At 39.9% G+C, this 18451-nt stretch overlaps 1 protein-coding gene across 1 annotated transcript in view; it reads right to left on the minus strand.

The window, feature by feature from the left end:
• The window catches only part of itgav (integrin, alpha V), a 69322-nt gene that overhangs the window by 17233 nt on the left and 33638 nt on the right, over positions 1-18451 (minus strand). Inside the window, exons 9-22 of the mRNA XM_047369589.1 lie at positions 17321-17364; positions 15882-15938; positions 12475-12527; positions 10624-10699; positions 8814-8943; positions 8517-8614; positions 6213-6306; positions 6079-6124; positions 5494-5601; positions 5113-5168; positions 2295-2449; positions 859-996; positions 422-489; positions 178-322 (exon numbers count right to left, since the gene is read on the minus strand). Of these exons, the coding sequence (XP_047225545.1) occupies positions 178-322; positions 422-489; positions 859-996; positions 2295-2449; positions 5113-5168; positions 5494-5601; positions 6079-6124; positions 6213-6306; positions 8517-8614; positions 8814-8943; positions 10624-10699; positions 12475-12527; positions 15882-15938; positions 17321-17364 (1268 nt within the window). The remainder of the gene's footprint in view (positions 1-177; positions 323-421; positions 490-858; positions 997-2294; positions 2450-5112; positions 5169-5493; positions 5602-6078; positions 6125-6212; positions 6307-8516; positions 8615-8813; positions 8944-10623; positions 10700-12474; positions 12528-15881; positions 15939-17320; positions 17365-18451) is intronic.

Below are 18451 nucleotides of genomic sequence, written 5' to 3' on the forward strand. Positions count from 1 at the left end.
CTCAAAGAGCCTCTGATGGATATGAGGACAGTAGGGACAGCCGGATCTATACTTATCTGATGACTTCCTGTGTCAGCTGAGACACTACCAAACCTATTTAATGTTTCAGAAGTGAAGTCATGGAGATTATTTTGGATGGAAATAGGATGTTCAGAATTTAAGATATAACGGGTGTACCTGACTGCGAACAACCCCGGTGAAGTCGGCCTGTTGCGGTGGGTAGACGTGGAGCTCGGCCTCGTAGGCCCCCTCACCCTGGTTCTCAGCGCTGACCTCCAGGGTGAGAGCGTTATCATCGCCGATGTAGATCTGCTCACGGTCGCTGCGGCCAATCAGAGGACAGACATGATTTTGACCTCTAACTTTTTAAGACCTTTATCTGTCTGTCACTGGGTTTATTTATCGACTTTGTTCCACCAACCTCTTCACTGACAACATCAGGTTAGGTTTACAGATGTTGTCGTCTCCACAATCCAGCAGAATGTGAGCCTGACAGAAAGTTAGAAGAACATTATATATGGAGAAGAAGATGGTATGAAGAAACAGAACATTTCTGTAAAAGTGAAGACAAATAACAGCCATTTACTGCTAATCTGCTGTCTGTAGAGTCAAAGGAGTTTAAGATAATCAAGAGCCACTACAGTCAGATTAACCATCTATAATCTATAGATTAAAATGAATCAAGTAGCAACAGAACAATAAAACAAGCTGCACTAATAACCAACATTGTGAGTTTCAGTGGCGCTCCATCCTGACATCATGTGTATTTAGGTTCTGTGTTACCACAACAACAGTGGCAGGTTTTGCCCAGGTGCTTACAGAGGACCCTACCCCCTGCTCAGCCTTCAGTGCCTGTACCTGCTTGGTGATGTCAGTTGGTGCCCAGATGTTGACTATGGGCAGCAGTCCAGTCTGATCTGCAGCCATCTGGTAGTCCAGGCTGTAATTCATCGCTACAGAGATGGGAGTGATTTTATCCCGAAACTCACGGTCATCCTGCACGATGGAGAGACGGGAATTAGATGCACAACTTTGGACATCAGATTTTTATTTATTTAACGTGGCAGCAACATTCGATGTTTTTTTTTTTTTTTAAACAATAACAAAAGGTTCTTTGCAAGTTTAGAGACTACATTACTCAGCCTCACTGTTGTAAGCTTTCAAATGAGCTCACGCAAGAGGATGATTAATATGTGCAAAATAAGTGTGACCACCAAAACACTCATTACATTGGGTGTATTGGAGAGGTATCTACAGAAATCCAGGAGATGAGAGTCTAACATTTCAGGGAAACCAATATATACCCCTTGGAATAGGACCTCCTATGCAGAGGGGTATGAATAGTAAATCAATGCACTCTACATAGCTAAACATTGATGTAATCTGTATTTTCTCACTCTGTGTGCAAATAAGGTACCACACAGTCTTTTGAAAAGCTGCAGTAATGAAAGGTTGAATAAATGTTTTTCTGTGGAAACTCAAAATAAGAGGAAACAGGAGGCTGTGATTGAAAGAGTTGACCGATGGCAGGAAGATGGCTCCAAACATCTTGTTTTATTTAAAGTCCTCAGAAACATTACATGTGCTGAATCACTGCATAAGCATTCATAATCAACACTGCACCAAAACCTACAAACATTGGAAAACATCTATTAGTGCTAAAAACAGTTCCTGCTCATTTTCATGCCAATATTGCCCATTTTCCAAGACTCAGGAGTCAGCCAAATTTTTAAGTGTAAATACAATGAATCATTGTGAAATCAGATGTTTTCAGAAGTCCGCCTCTACACATGGAACATGCAAAACCACACACTGTAAGGAAGAGGATGGATGGAAAAACAAACAGATGCATGATGGATGGACAGCTGAATGGATGGTAAATGGACGGAGGACGGAGATGGATGGCTAATGGCAGGAATAACAAATGGATGGATGGACAAATGAACACGGATTCGTGATGAATGGATGGACACAAATTGTTCACAACTCCAAATAAAGTCTGGAAATACAATTATTTTTCCATACACCATTTTCTTTCCATACTGCTCAGCTGACATTCCTTCCTTTTCCAGGATGTGTAGCTAGTTGTAGCAGAAAGTACCCTGACAAACAAACACAAATGTCTAGATCTTTATTGTTTTTGTCTTTACAAGTTCTTTAATAATTAGGAGAATTCTTCATCATTTAATTATTAACCACCTCAGATAAAGGTCTTTAGCTCACACGTCAGAAAGTACCATCATTACAACAAAACAGTTGTTTACATTTTTAGAGATAGTCTAAAACTTTCTCACCCTTAAAAACACGTCCTGCTCCTCGCAGGCCAGGCGTCTGTTGCTGTTCACCGTCATGTTCTTGGAGTACTGAAAGGTCCGGCTGAACAGGAAAAGGGCGCGTTTGGTTGCCTCCTTCTGCTTCAAGCGATCCACGGTGAGGTCCACACGAAAACCTGGGGAGGTAAGTAAAAACAAAGATAAGAAAGGTAACATTTTCCATCACAATATTGCTTTGAGAGTGTTGAAGTGTCATCCTGACCATTTTTTACTGGAGTAGAGCCCCCTCCCCTACCTGTTGCTACAAGCTACAAGCTTTCAGACTGAAGAAAGAAAATTCTACAAAGGTTTTCCCTTCGTTAAAATAAAGACACTGTTTGCCGTTTGGACATTTTTTTAGACATGAAAAATCCACAGACTCTCATGGGTTAATTAGCAGAGGAGTGCTACCCACTACACTGTTAAATAAATGTTTTTAAAGTAAAATAGCTATGAGAGTTAGCATTTCTGTTGGTAAGATCCCCTTCACACATACAGGTGCTTCTCAAAATATTAGCATATTGTGATAAAGTTCATTATTTTCCATAATGTAATGATGAAAATTTAACATTCATATATATTAGATTCATTGCACACTAACTGAAATATTTCAGGTCTTTTATTGTCTTAATACGGATGATTTTGGCATACAGCTCATGAAAACCCAAAATTCCTATCTCACAAAATTAGCATATCATTAAAAGGGTCTCTAAACGAGCTATGAACCTAATCATCTGAATCAACAAGTTAACTCTAAACACCTGCAAAAGATTCCTGAGGCCTTTAAAACTCCCAGCCTGGTTCATCACTCAAAACCCCAATCATGGGTAAGACTGCCGACCTGACTGCTGTCCAGAAGGCCACTATTGACACCCTCAAGCAAGAGGGTAAGACACAGAAAGACATTTCTGAACGAATAGGCTGTTCCCAGAGTGCTGTATCAAGGCACCTCAGTGGGAAGTCTGTGGGAAGGAAAAAGTGTGGCAGAAAACGCTGCACAACGAAAAGAGGTGACCGGACCCTGAGGAAGATTGTGGAGAAGGGCCGATTCCAGACCTTGGGGGACCTGCGGAAGCAATGGACTGAGTCTGGAGTAGAAACATCCAGAGCCACCGTGCACAGGCGTGTGCAGGAAATGGGCTACAGGTGCCGCATTCCCCAGGTCAAGCCACTTTTGAACCAGAAACAGCGGCAGAAGCGCCTGACCTGGGCTACAGAGAAGCAGCACTGGACTGTTACTCAGTGGTCCAAAGTACTTTTTTCGGATGAAAGCAAATTCTGCATGTCATTCAGAAATCAAGGTGCCAGAGTCTGGAGGAAGACTGGGGAGAAGGAAATGCCAAAATGCCAGAAGTCCAGTGTCAAGTACCCACAGTCAGTGATGGTCTGGGTGCCGTGTCAGCTGCTGGTGTTGGTCCACTGTGTTTTATCAAGGGCAGGGTCAATGCAGCTAGCTATCAGGAGATTTTGGAGCACTTCATGCTTCCATCTGCTGAAAAGCTTTATGGAGATGAAGATTTCATTTTTCAGCACGACCTGGCACCTGCTCACAGTGCCAAAACCACTGGTAAATGGTTTACTGACCATGGTATCACTGTGCTCAATTGGCCTGCCAACTCTCCTGACCTGAACCCCATAGAGAATCTGTGGGATATTGTGAAGAGAACGTTGAGAGACTCAAGACCCAACACTCTGGATGAGCTAAAGGCCGCTATCGAAGCATCCTGGTCCTCCATAAGACCTCAGCAGTGCCACAGGCTGATTGCCTCCATGCCACGCAGCATTGAAGCAGTCATTTCTGCCAAAGGATTCCCGACCAAGTATTGAGTGCATAACTGTACATGATTATTTGAAGGTTGACGTTGTTTGTATTAAAAACACTTTTCTTTTATTGGTCGGATGAAATATGCTAATTTTGTGAGATAGGAATTATGGGTTTTCATGAGCTGTATGCCAAAATCATCCGTATTAAGACAATAAAAGACCTGAAATATTTCAGTTAGTGTGCAATGAATCTAAAATATATGAATGTTAAATTTTCATCATGACATTATGGAAAATAATGAACTTTATCACAATATGCTAATATTTTGAGAAGGACCTGTAATTAAGACTGAGCTACGATGTCAAAAATGGACCAGAACATGGATGATAGCTACAGGGTCCTAACAAGGTTTCTTGGGGCATGGTGCAGAATTTAAAATTGTTTTGAGCATACATAAGATTTCTGCAGCGATGTTGTGACAGTTTATTATTGAAGTGGCCTGATATCAACGTCCTGGATTGTGTGTGTGTGTGTGGGGAACCATTGTGTTAGTAATGGCACCATTTCCATGTTGCGAGGCCCGTGTTCACCACGAATGGAATGGAAACTTTGAATCACAGCTGCCATCATTGTTACACTATGAACGCCAACATTCTTGGCATTGCGGCTGTCGCTTGGTCTCTCAAACTCAAACAGGGGTTCTCAAAGTATGGAGTGTGCCCCCTAGAGGTAATCCAGTGTCATTGGGGAGTTTTTAAGTTTTGTTGGTCTAAAGTAATAGTGCAATTATCTGGTAAACTGAATTTCATGTTTCCACTAGCTGTAATCATCAAAACTAACAGTAACACACAATTAAAATACAACAAATTAAATGAGTTTCACTTTTGGAATTGATTTTGTGAAATAACCTTGTTACGATATTTTAACTTATTGAGCTCCACCTGTATGGCTAATAGATGGTTACAATCATCACTGAATAGGATCTCTTGTTGTGTTGTACAGAAAACAGGAGACAGCTGCAGCTGTTTAACTTACTGAGAGAGGATGGAGCTCCAGTGCCACCAGCTGCCAGACAGTACTTCACTTTAAAACTGCAAAGCAAAGCAAACTAATCTCAGCAAAATCAGAGGACTGGAATCAAGTTTCAAGGCAGACACCAATCTGTTGGAATCCATGTGTTTAACATCACTGACAACATCAATGTGAGTTTAGCTCAGATCTGAAAAAAGAAATTAGGTAAACCAAAAGCACTGTGGGTAGTTTCAATACTAATTTAGGGCTTACAGCCAAATGCAGTCATTTAAAGCTCATAAAAGAAAAGAAACTGAACCGATTTCTCTTGTTAGTTTTTAAACCTAGAAAAACAACAACTTTGAGATACAAAATTAGCATTTTATATGAAATATGAGCACTCACCATGACACAGCTGTGTTGGTCTCAGGAATGGTGCAGAATTTCTCCTCTGGGTTGATGATCAGGGGGGTTATGTCTAATGTAGCGTTTACACTGATCACTGGACGAGCTCTGATGCACAGAAACACAGATGCACATGTAGGCTAAATCTATAGTAGTTCTTGTTTATAGAAAGCCCATATATGTATGGTTAACTATAGATGAGTCTGAGCCAAATTACATAAAGTGATTGAACGAATTAGCATTATTTGGGTTCTACTGGATATTCACTGAGATGGAAGCATTGTGCGTCAGTGTTTAGCTTGGATCAAAGGTAGTTAATGTATTCTAACACTAAGGAGGACATACAAAGTTTCATGTAAATATTCCTCTGTGCAGCAGGGGTAAACGTGTCCTCGAAGCTTTTATAAAGCCAGTAGGAGTGAGGTGAATGAAAAACAGTAGCTCTTTGATATCAGAGGTGGCCTCACTCATTAAACACCCCAGTTTCAGTCAGAAGCTTTACTCGGCCACAGCAGGGGATCACACACACACACGCACGCACACACACACACCAGAACTCAGAAAATGAAATTTAGATAGGATTACCTGTATAAAACAGCTTTGTCTGCTCCAAACGCTCCAACTATTAAATCTGTTGGACACAATCGCAGTTCAGTTTTATTCCCAGCAGCATGCCAGCTCATTGTTGGGCCTCTTTATACATGTGTGTGTGTGTTTACCTGGATATCCATTCTGGTCGATGTCAATATTTCCTGTCATGGAATATCCAAAGCTAGCAGGCATGTAGCTGGATGCCCATTTACCCCGCAGGACCTGAGAGACAGACAAGATATGATGACATAGAAATTTGTTGGGAATCTTGAGTTTTGTTGTTGTAAACATTTAGACCACGTTACAAAAGTATTAGAAGGAGGTGAAGGTGGTCCACCGTGTCTGGGTAAAATGGAATCATTTTAATTAACTGAATGCTTTATTGGTGAAAACAATATATTTCAGTGAAAAAAAATGGTTTTTAGAGAAAAAAAAAAGATTACAGGGCCCAACATTTTCAGTGTTATAAACACAAGGAGTCCAACAACTGTTTTCATGAAATGACAAACTATGCTGAACATTTTTCATACTGCTCCCAGCATCATGATAGTTTCTGATGTTTTTACAAGTGACTGTTAGCGAAATTAAACTGAACACAGTGTGGCCAACATTGAGGCTGTTTAGAGGAAACTGTAAACTGTTTTAATTAGCTTTAAAACATGTTACTTGATGCTTAGAGTGCAGCATATGGTTGCATAAGGCTCTTATTAGGAAGGTTTGAAGGACGCTGGATCTCAGTTCCCAAGCTAAAATCAATGCTACTACAAAATAAAGATGCTGATCAAACCATTTCATTTCTGTTCTGGCTGTTCTACTGAGTAAAAGCAGACAGTCCACTATATCAGTCAAAATAATAAGTTAAACAGACAAGCTAGACTTTTCAACTGACCACATTAGTTTGTCTGAAACCCAACTTCCTATGCATTAGCTGCTAGGCAGCTAGAGACCACTGGAGCTAGAGGACTACCTGTGTTGTGTTCTTCTCCATTTAGTTCAAAAAGCCTTCCCTGCACAGTTATACAGATCAAAATCCAGCTACATTTAACACCATTGATTAAAGGTTATCATCATTTTGATTATCCTCAATTCTTATCAAAATTATTTTCTCCTTCAATAATGAGGAATGCTACTATAAGTGCCAAACTGACTTGCCCTCATCCAACACCTGTAATGGTCAGATGGATTTATGTTTTGCACCAGTTATTGCTTGCTGCACTCTCACTATCTGTTCCTAAAATGAGCAGCTAAACTGCAGCGCTGGAACTGGACTACTTGACAGTTCCTCCTGCAGCTGGATCATGTGGAAGATTTGGTCTGCTGCTGAAAGGATAAAAGGAAGAAAGTTTGTGTCGCTGTCCACCGCAGAACCTATAAATTCATCTATGTTCAGCTGCTGAAGAGAGAGTCTGTGAATTTATGAACAACTTTAATGTAAATGCTCCCAATTACACCTAAGACTGATCTCCATTGTCTGTTCCCCTGTCAGACGGTTCATTCCAAACAAACTACAATTAATAAAATCGTCTCTAAAACAAAACCCAAACAAACAAAAGAAGAAGACATCAAGAAAAAACACATGGTATAAAAAATAAGGTAGAAACAACATTCCAGGCTTTTAGTTATTAAATTCTAAATAGAAACTGCACATACGAGATTAACACAGAACTTAGTGGATATTATATATATATTATATTTATTATTTCTGAACAACATGAGGTTTGTGTACTTCTTTCTACTGTAAAGTTTTTAGACCTGCCGCTGCAATTTATTTCTGCACTAGACAGTTTACACAGACACACTGCTCCATACACTGAGACAAACAGTGGGTTAACTCCACGGGACAGGACTGGTTAAGTGTGACAAACCAGTCAACAGCCCCATTCAGATCATACCTCCATAGGAAACACAAAACCATGAACCTATACATTACATCTATATTGATCATGTGTGCTTTTAGAGCATCCAGTTTTAGAAGATACGGTGTGTAACTCAGCAGAGCTCTCCAGGGCAAACTGTTCCTTACCTAGTGATACATGGCTACGCTGTGATCTTCACCATGTCTGTCTAAATGCAATCAATGCTTTGAAAAACGTTTCTTAGCACCGCTCTTAACATGTTATCTGCTTTACATTCAGTTTATCATTGTATTTCTGGGGCTAGTCAGCCACATAGGAGGATGATAAAGCAATGCTGCTCTCCTTTTACCAGTGGACTCGTATCTTTACATCACGCTCATTCCAAAATCCCATCTTACTGCTCCATCTCATAGTCATCACGGCTCTGTGACTACCTACCAAGGCGGATCAGCTCTGACCCCTCATTCCATGTCGGGATCTTTCAGCTGATCACCAGATGTAAAGAACACATGTAGATAGCACACTAAAAGTATGATTTGAAAGCAGCCAATGTCTAAGGTGAACCTTTTAAAGTACCTGAGAAGGTGTAGGGTCAATCCCTGAAGGGAGGCCGTTATGGATGTAGACCAAGCCGTTGTTGTTGGGGCCTCCATAGGGAGCAGAGATGGCCACATCTGGGGGTGGGGGGCAGAATAACACAGAAGACATGAGGGAGGGAAACACTAACATCAGGGTCTGTTGATGCTGAAAATAAAGCATCATGGAAGTGGACAACTTTGTTTGAGGTGCCAAACTTAGTTTCAGGGTCTAAATTAGAATCTGGTTTTAGTAACGTTACACAAAAATGCCCAGAAAAACGTCAAAAGATCTAACCGTTGTATCCATCCCTGTCCAGGTCCCCCACAGCGGCGATGACAGAGCCGTATCTGGCATAAACCTCTGATCCTGTCAGCAGCTGAGGCGTCTGGAAGGAGAAGCCGCCTCGACCAAGGTACACAGACACCTGGAGAGCAACAACATACAGTCACACAGCAGCTAGATGAGGGAGCAGAACATCCTCTTTTTCTCTTTTTCAGTGTTTATGGATCAACCCTTCAATAACTTATTAATTTTTCTCTCATGTCTTTCATCACTTTATGGGGCAGACATGATTGCCTTAAATAATCAAGCATCTAGAAGTAATGCAAGGAAAGGGCATTTCAAATGTTGGATACAATATGCATCCTTAACTCTGAAAGAAAGAAATCATCTCAAGGTTTAAACAAAATGACTAAAAGGGAATCAGGTTAAAGTGTGAACAAAAACAGAACACTGGCACATGAAGACATGACTAAACGGCTCCTGTTCTGGTCTGACAGCATCCAGAAAGCCTGGATATAAATCTTCTTGTTTTAGCATCCTTGCTTTCTCTGCAGAGCGAAGGCTGAATGAACGCTTTGTCACACAAAAGTCAATAGAATTGGTTGCTGCAGCACATCTGCCTGCAGGCTTCACACATTGATGCATCTCCGCCCAGCACATTTGGGAGCCAGCATCCATTTTCTATCAGCTTAGAGAAGACTGGTCTCTCTTATCAGGAAGCTCCTAACCACAAAAACCGAAACTCCAGCCTGTATGTTAGGTATTGCATACATTCGTGCTAGGTTACTGGCTGACTGGATAAATATGTAGGTATGAAGATGCTCCCAACGGCGGTAAACAGCTGCCTGGCTGTGTGCAGCAACAGTTTGGGAAGCAGCATCGCTGGATTACACTGCGCTACATACAGCCAGAGAAGCTTCCTCCAGCTCCTCTGGAATCTCAACTAAAGGACTTTAAACTGTGGGAATGACAGAGGACTAAAGGAATTTGAAAAGTAACTTTTTAAAGCCGTTATAAACCTCTGCTTTTGATAGTTTCAATTAATTCATTTATTAAAAATACCACAAATATACGTGAATTAGATTTTAAGGACTCCAAATTAGCCATGGGTCAGCATAAGATTCTCACAGTATGGCAATCTTGAGTAAAAAAATAATCAGTTTCATAGTTTTTAGACGAAAACTTAATTATTTGTAATCTAAAAATAAAAGTAACACTTATTTCCATTACTGCTTGACCATTACAGTTATAGCATGGCAAAAGATAACATCTCCTTATTGTTACATTAATTTTGTAATAGTTTTCAAGAGCTTATTGTGCAGAATATGATACCTTTAAATATAAACAAGCTTATATTAGCTAATTATTTTGTCTATCTGCTCAGATAACCTGCCTGCAGTCGTAGTTTGACAACTGGAGTTAAACAAAAACCTATCTTTCAGAGAGATAGGTGGCACTACTTTAGTTACCACAGCATGACTGCTTGTGTTTATCCAGAAATATTTCTAAAAAGCCAGGTTTGTCTTTCTCATAAGCATGGGCAGCAGAATGTAGCTGCTGCTAAGCCTCATCAGTACAATTATTTCTTTGATTAAAAAGAAGACTCTCAGGATTTACATCAGCTGGAAACAACAGTATTATTGAACTTTTTCCAGGTGACATGTTGTTACTCATCTGTAAGATCCATAGACCCTGAAATGTGTCATGACAATTTAGGTAATCAGGATGTTTTTTTCCATTGACTGATTTCTTTAACTGGTGTGGAAAGAAATCACTATCCTGGGCAGGTGTACATTCAGTGAATGGTGGGTTTTCTTCCTACCTGTCCCACCTCCCTCAGCTTCCCATCCAAGCCTCTGTCCATGAAGAGGGGAGCTCCAACCAAAAGATCTACCAAACTGAAACACAGACAAGAGGAAAAAAAAAACAGAACAAATTTCTCATCTGGTCATTGTTGAACATTTCAGCTAACTGGTATCTGCCCAACAATGAATGCATTTCCTACATGAAATACATATTTATTTCAACTGCTTTATACCTGGATTATTGATGTACACCCTCAAAATTTGTTAGCACCCTTTACCCGGGAGCAGGGCCAATTAGCAATGGCTAGAAACCTTAATGTATGACATCTGCTTTGTACTTTATTCATGAAGCTGTTTTTACTGCCTTTGTACCCATTAAACAAATGCAGACTCACAATCTCACATTCAGACGGTTCAACCTTTAATTTGGGTACATTCATTTAGTGGGGAAAAAGAGGGCTACAATTATTAGCACCTCTGCTTTAAACAAACTCTTTTGCCAGCATGTTGTCTCTTAAATCTTCACCTCACAATGTTTTATCATACAGTCGACTGTGATCCTCCCTGATTGGACAATCTCCCTAGATAATCCAGAGTGGTGTGGTTTTTTCTTCACCTCACCCTACAGGTTTTAACTGTGGGGACCATGGAAAAAGGCTAACTTTGCGTCTAGTGAATGATTTCTGTGGGATGTGACTCATTATCCTGCTGAAAGGCCCAAAAGACGACTCATGTTTTGGTTTGCTGGTAGAGTTAACCAGATTTAAATTGATTTCAAAGAGCTCGTGATGCCATCTACTTTAACTTTTGCATTAAAAACAACAGTCCCACAGCATTAAAGATCCCCCACCATACACAACAGTGGGCATGAGGTGCTTTCTCACACGTTAATCCTTTATTTAATGTCAGACACACCAGAGATGTTTGTTGCCAAAGCAACCAACAGGCTGAAGTCCCAGGCAAGAAGAATTTAGTAAACTCCACATATCCGTTTTGTGATAACAACAGAAAACGCTTTGGTGTAGCATCTCTCCCAAACAACTGATTGGCACATGAATAGGATGTAATGGTTGGTTGCTATGGAGACTTGATGACCCCACCCCAAAGACGCCACGCTTTGCTGCATTTTATCTCCTTTAACAGTCTTAAGATAAACATGTCCTTGGCCAGCTTTGTTTGTTACAGTTAGATGTTTTGAACTTTTCCATCGTTGCTCTGATCAGGAGTAAAACAATAGAATCAGCTCAACGAGACATTATCATGTTTTAATATCTTCAAGGAAACCAGGAATCCCCATTTGTTTTTACGAGTTTTACAAGTTAAGGGTAATCACAAGATGTCACGGCACTTCGTTGGCTCTGACTGAAGATACGGGTTGGTTTGTGTGTGTACTCAACATCTGGAGATCAACACACATCTGCCTTATGAACGGCATGATTGCTTGTCTCTCTTATTTTGAAGAGTGGCCTAAAAGAAATGGACCTCTGTACCACATCATATTTGTATCCCAAGAAAACAGGAAGTCATCATTAAAGACGCCTTTTACATGTATACCAGGGGTGTCAATAAAAGTGGCGGGTGCTTGTTTTTCCTTTTTAACCTGCAATGCAACACATTTCTGACAAAATTTCCTCCATAAGATCTAAAATAGCGGAGCCATAAACACTTCAACTGTGACCTCTGTATTTAAGAATGTCGCCAGAAGACAAAGAGTAAACCTGGTTTCACTTAAACACCATCAAAGCAGGAGGTGGCCAGGGTGGTTCATTAAGGCTTCAAGTCTATTTAAAAGGTAGCAGGCAGGAAATGTCATCTGTTAGAAGACTCGTCTGCCTAGAAGACTTGAGACAGACAGGAAACACACTTACCCGTCACTATTAACATCAGAGGCAGCCACTGAATGTCCAAAGTAAGCAGCCATCTACAAGACAAAGAGAAGAGGAAGGGAAACAAGATGAGATGGGGAAGTTAGTCTGTTAGATTTGGCTGAAGAGAGCTTGGTGATAAAGAACAGAGGTCAAGAAGCCACGCATGTAAACAAGATATTTAAAGAGAAACCAGCTGATAAAAGAGACGTTGTTGGATTCACAGGGAGAGTTGTTTGGGATGGGCAGGATTGGGAAGAGAAACTCTGTCATTAACTCCACTGACGACCCCCTCTCTTCCTCTCTTTTCAACCTTCTGCCCTTCTCCATCAGCATCAGCAGTTTATTCAGTGTTCACACGGCCCTGAATGAACAACAAATTGGTCTTTCTCACATTCTAGGTGTATTTTGACTGCAGGAACCTCTTCCTGGAACCAGGGTAGTTTTCCACGGCATCCCTTTTCTTTGTTCGTTTTAACCAGAACAAAGCAGCAGGTATTTGATGAGATTCACGTCAGGTCAGTGGGTGATCCTTCAACGTCTTCGCGGAGGAACAGACCACCAAACCTATGTAGATATAAGCGTCCAAGGCCACCTATGAAGGTGGTCTGAAGAGGACCTTCCTCAGCGAGTGTCTTCACAATCAGATAACCCAGGACGTAACATCTTTACATTTTAAATATCTGAATGTCAGAAACTTCCTCTGGGATTGAAATTCACCTTAATTCTGTTTTGAGTGTTATGGCTGCAAAACAGAAGCTTGTAATGCTATCTACAGCTTTGTCTCCTCTCAATTCACAAACAAGAAAACAGGAAGTCTGTGTCACTAAAATCCATACAAAATCTGTTAGTTACACTTTTACGTGGAATTTCTAGTTTATGCAAGTTATAGAGTGTATTAGTCAAAGTTCCCCTCTCAAGGTCTGTGGACATAATTTACATAAATGGCTCCGTTTTGGACTCTTTAGTGGTAATCCAAACAGGAAACGGCCAGAGTAAATTAAAGGGGTCTGGTCCAATTTGCTACCCTTAGTTTAAAAGTAGTCATGAGTTAGTTATCTGCCAAGCTGGTGACGCAATGTGCTTTGAACTGCAGATAATATTGAAACAGTAGAACACCTTGCTGAATAAAACAGTAGTTTCAATTCTTAGTTTGATAAAAAGGAAAATGTCGCATATCGTAAAAGCTACTCGGATGAAACAAACAGCAAATGAAGCCAAACACAATAGAACCACCAAAACAACATTAATATTTTTTTCCTATGGGACAGGAAAGAAATGTCAGAGCCTTCGTTATAGAATAAAAGTTATAGATGTTAGATGAGATAAAAGCATCCTGAACTCTGTCTCACTGAATGGGTACTGTAGATGTCACCCTGCTTGAAAAAAACAAACTACACATTTTTCAAACAAATACTTCTCCTTCATTTAGCAACACTAGTTCCTGTTTACAGTGCCTTGCTAAAGTATTCAGCCTCCTTGAACATTCCCATATTTTGTCAGGTTATAACACAAATCTGAATGTATTTTATGTGGACTTTATGTAGCATACAACAAAAAGTAGAAATGTGATAAATATGAGTTTTATCTACTGTAAATATCTAACTTTGTTTTAATAAATAAAAATGTGAAAGGTGTGGCCCAACTATTTAGCCCTTTTACTCCGATACCTTTAAATAAATCAACAAATCACCTTCAAAAGTCATTGAATATAAGGACAGAGTCCACCAGAATGTTATTTAATCTTAGTATAAATGCAGCTGGGGAAATCTGTTGACACGACTAATAGTCGTGCAATGCAAAAAGCTGGTCCTTTTGGGAGAATAACACAAAGAGAGACAAGGTTCAAAGAAAGCCATAAGATCCGTTCTGTTTATAGTTTAGAGGAGACAGCAAAAATGTGGAAGTAGAAACCCCTGGACTGACAGGAGCAAAACTGAACTTTTCAGCATCCAAACACAACACACTATTTCCACTGTTTATGTTGGAAGCATCGTGGCATGGAGACACTTTTCTTAGGCAGAGACAGGGAAACTGGTCAGACCTGATGGAGAGATAGATGGAGCTAAATAAAGAGCAATCCTGTTAGAGGCTGCAAAAGACTTGAGACTGGGGTGAAAGTTCACCTTCCAGCAGGACGATGACACTAAAAACAGCCTAGTCGAGTTCTAAATTGGGAATCTGTGGTAAGATGGGAAACTTGCGGTTTACAGACATTTTCTAAACTGCTCCAACTGAACCTGAGCTAATTTGCAAAGAATGGGAAAATGTCAGTCTTTAGATATCCAAAGCTGAAGGAGACATACCCAAAAAGACTTGCAGCTCTAGTTATAGCACAATATTGTTTCACCATTAATTCCCTTCCACCACACAACTGTCCATTACCTTGTCTTGATGAAGTTAATGGTTATAACTAGGGCTGAAACAATTAATCAGATTAATTGTGATTAATCGATTATTGAAATAATCATCAACTAATTTAGTAATCAAATAATTGTTAACTGCAGTATACAGACTATAAAACATACCATTTGCTGAAAGAACTTCCCACTCAGAGCAGTAAATTAGGCCAGAATTGTACAAAAAATACATACATTTAGTATTTAAGATGAAAAACCTTCTTTGTCTGTAAATATGTTCTATTCAAAACTCCTAAAGTGGCACAGCTTTAGCTTCAACTGGTTCAGATTCTGTAGAAAAATCTCCCATTAAGCACTTTTTGATATCTGATTATTAATTGATTAATCAAAACAAATTGTTGACAGGTTAATCAATTAGCAAAATAATGATTAGTTGCAGCCCTAGTTGTAACACAAGAAAATCTGAAAAGGTTCAAGTGGTGTGAATACTAAAGCCCGACTGTTAATAGTAGAAGAGGAGGAAGATTCACCATCTGTCTACAGAACTTTTGTTGGGAAGTAACAGAAAGATTTCCTGCCAAAAGTCACTCAACTCAGAAGCAGAGCTGCTTTTCTTCAGCCGCCAACTTCTACATAGTTGTTTTGTTGACAATATACAGCGGTTTACCACAAACTGAATTAAAAGTTAAAGGTTTACTTAGATGTCAGAGAGCTATTTCAATGTGACCCTGACTCTCGTTTTCTGTGTCATTACTGTTGTAGTAGAGCTGATCTTACGGCAGTAAATCCAATATGTAATTTCATTAATTCTGACAGGCAATTATGATCTAAAATGAAATGAAGGTTTCTATTGTGCAGCATTTTGGTAATTGCTGTTGGATTACAAAGTGTTGACTTTATAAGATAAGACTATATTCCACTATCGTTCCGGATGGTGTTGAGTAGACCTGGATCATACAAAGGCGTCGATTAGAGTTAAATGATGATACATTTATGGTGCCAGAACTAAATGTCTATGCTTTACATCGTTTACCAAATCCCACAGCTTACCTGAGAGCCGGTGAAGTTAACCATGGACACCATGTTGGCCCCACTGAAGATGTTCACCTGAAGCAACAATGCGGAACATACAATGAGCCTCACATTCTCTGCATCAAGATCTAAATAGTATAAACTTTTATGGTAATTATGCTTACTGAGCCCATTAGCGTGACAGGCATATACCTTTAAGTTGGTTTAGGACATTATGAAAGGGACAATTTACAATAAAAATCACTTGTATTTTGTTCGTTTGAAGAAGACGAGACACATTCAGTGAACAGAAATAGAAATGGGAACTGGGAAAAGGTTGGCAAGTTTTTTAAAAGACTACATAGTCAGCTGCTAGAGAGCACAGCCAGGGTTACTGACACCAATAAACAACCTGAAGACACCATGCAGGCATTTTATGGATGCAACATTTTAAATATTCGCACCAGATTTACTTGATTATCCAGAAACCACATAAAATGATAAATGATGATGATCATAAAATGATGATGATAAACCTGTATAGGATGAAGATTTTATCTAAATTAAACCTTAGTTTATTTTTATAAACAAGTAAGTGTGACAGTGATTACCAGAGATGCACAGAGAAATTGGCTGGAAATGCTAATTGTGCTAATTGCTAAAATAGGATTCTAAAGGCAGCTTCAAATTAGTAAAAGCCTGTTTTACTACAGAGCTGTGTGTTAATGACTGCTCTCTCTCTCCCTCTCTCAGAGGAAATGCCTCATAAATCTTTACTGATCAATCACAACCTCTTAGAGCTTCTGTGTAGTTACAATAAATAAATAATTTAACAAAATAACAACAATGAATTACACCTTTTCCTCAAGTTATTAAGGACACTATTAGGACACTATTGAAATATATTGTGGAATGATTTTCTACACTAAGCCATTACACATTATGACAAACAACTAAAGAAAAGGTTGGTGAAATATAGTCTGTCTGGTAAAGATGATAACCTGGAGTATTTTAATGCATTTGTGGATTTAAAGTGATGCAGAGAAAAAAGAACAGAGTATTGCTAATAGCATTCAATGTTCAGTTTATCTAGAAAGTAGAAATAAAAAAGGATTGTTTTATTTATACCTCTTGAAAAACAAAATGGGGAACAGCAGGTCAGAACTTTACAAAGGTGACTAGAAATTGACCCTGAAATCTCTGATCAGTGCTAATGATCTATTGGCCATCAGACTAAAGAAGCAGTGTGGGTTAGCCAAATACCACAAGGTATTTTATTTGAAAACTCGACCAATACAAGTTAGGAGGACAACACTTCTTCCTTGGAGGACGTGTAGAACTGAGAAACCTCTGAGTTAAAGACTACAACATTTAAGACCAAATTCTCCTGATTTGGAGATGAGATCTCTCTCTTTGGCTACACATCACAGATTGGAGACAGAACTCTGACTAAGACAAATTTGACCTTTAACACTTACATAACCCAGTGCCTTGTTCCCCCTGGGTACTCCCGTCACATAATCTGTTGAAGTCAGAAAAGAGACAAGTAATAAAATCTAACAAGAGAAAGCAGTGAAATTTGTTGTGTGTATGAAACTTTGTATTACTGACAGTATTGGTCAGGACTCCTTTGCAAAAGAAACTGTATATTTAAGTGGGATTCTCCTGGTTAATTAAAGGTTAAACCAAAAAAAAAAAAAATTAACTTAAGACAAATCTATAAAACTTGTATCTCGTAAAGCTCACATGACAGCTATGTGAAGATATGTGGAGAACAGAGTAATGCAGCACAGCCCCTCCCTCCTCTCCACACTGCTTGGCAGCTGGTTGCGCAAACTTTTCCATCGCTTACAAAAAAGCCAAATTTGTCTATTTGGATAAATTTGTTGTCATGATAAACAAGGAAAGTCCTTCTGTGGAAAAGTGAAGGTGAACCACCCATCTGTCAGTCTTTGGAACATAACGGCGTTTTAAAATGAAAGTTACGTATGTAACTATGGTTCTATGAATCCTGGATGACCGCAAGAGGGCGATGCTGAAAGCACCGAATGCTCACTTCGCACATGTTCAGTTCGAGTAATTATACCAACAGAGTCACACCTGTGACACACCAGATGACCATCTGCCATTGCACCTGACTGAGGCCGAAACTGAGCCAACCTCAATGGCTGGTTACGGTGCGAACTAGACAACACCTTAGGCACAAACACAGTGTTAGGCCACAAGGCGACACAAGAACCACCCGGACCCCATCAGAGACATGAGGGACTGACAGAAAGAGCATGCAGCTTCCCAACCCTCTTAGCTGAAACAATAGCCAACAAAACGGCTCTCTTACACAAGAGCCACTTGAGGTCCACTTGCACCAAAGGCTCGAAATGGGAACAGCACAGACCTTCGAGAACCAAGGGCAGATCCCAATCAGGCACTCGCCAAACCAGCAGTGGGTCGTCAGTGGGTTCGGTCTTCAACAGATGCATGATGACATGAAATTGCTGCAACATATACCTTAAAAGGTCGAAGGAGAGCAGCTCTTATCAGACAGAGAATGGAGAAACTCCAGAATAGTGGGCACCGGACAAGAAACCGGATTGTGATTGCGGGCAGAA

Source organism: Girardinichthys multiradiatus, chromosome 7 (genome assembly GCF_021462225.1).
Source record: "Girardinichthys multiradiatus isolate DD_20200921_A chromosome 7, DD_fGirMul_XY1, whole genome shotgun sequence".
Classification (NCBI taxonomy): domain Eukaryota; kingdom Metazoa; phylum Chordata; class Actinopteri; order Cyprinodontiformes; family Goodeidae; genus Girardinichthys; species Girardinichthys multiradiatus.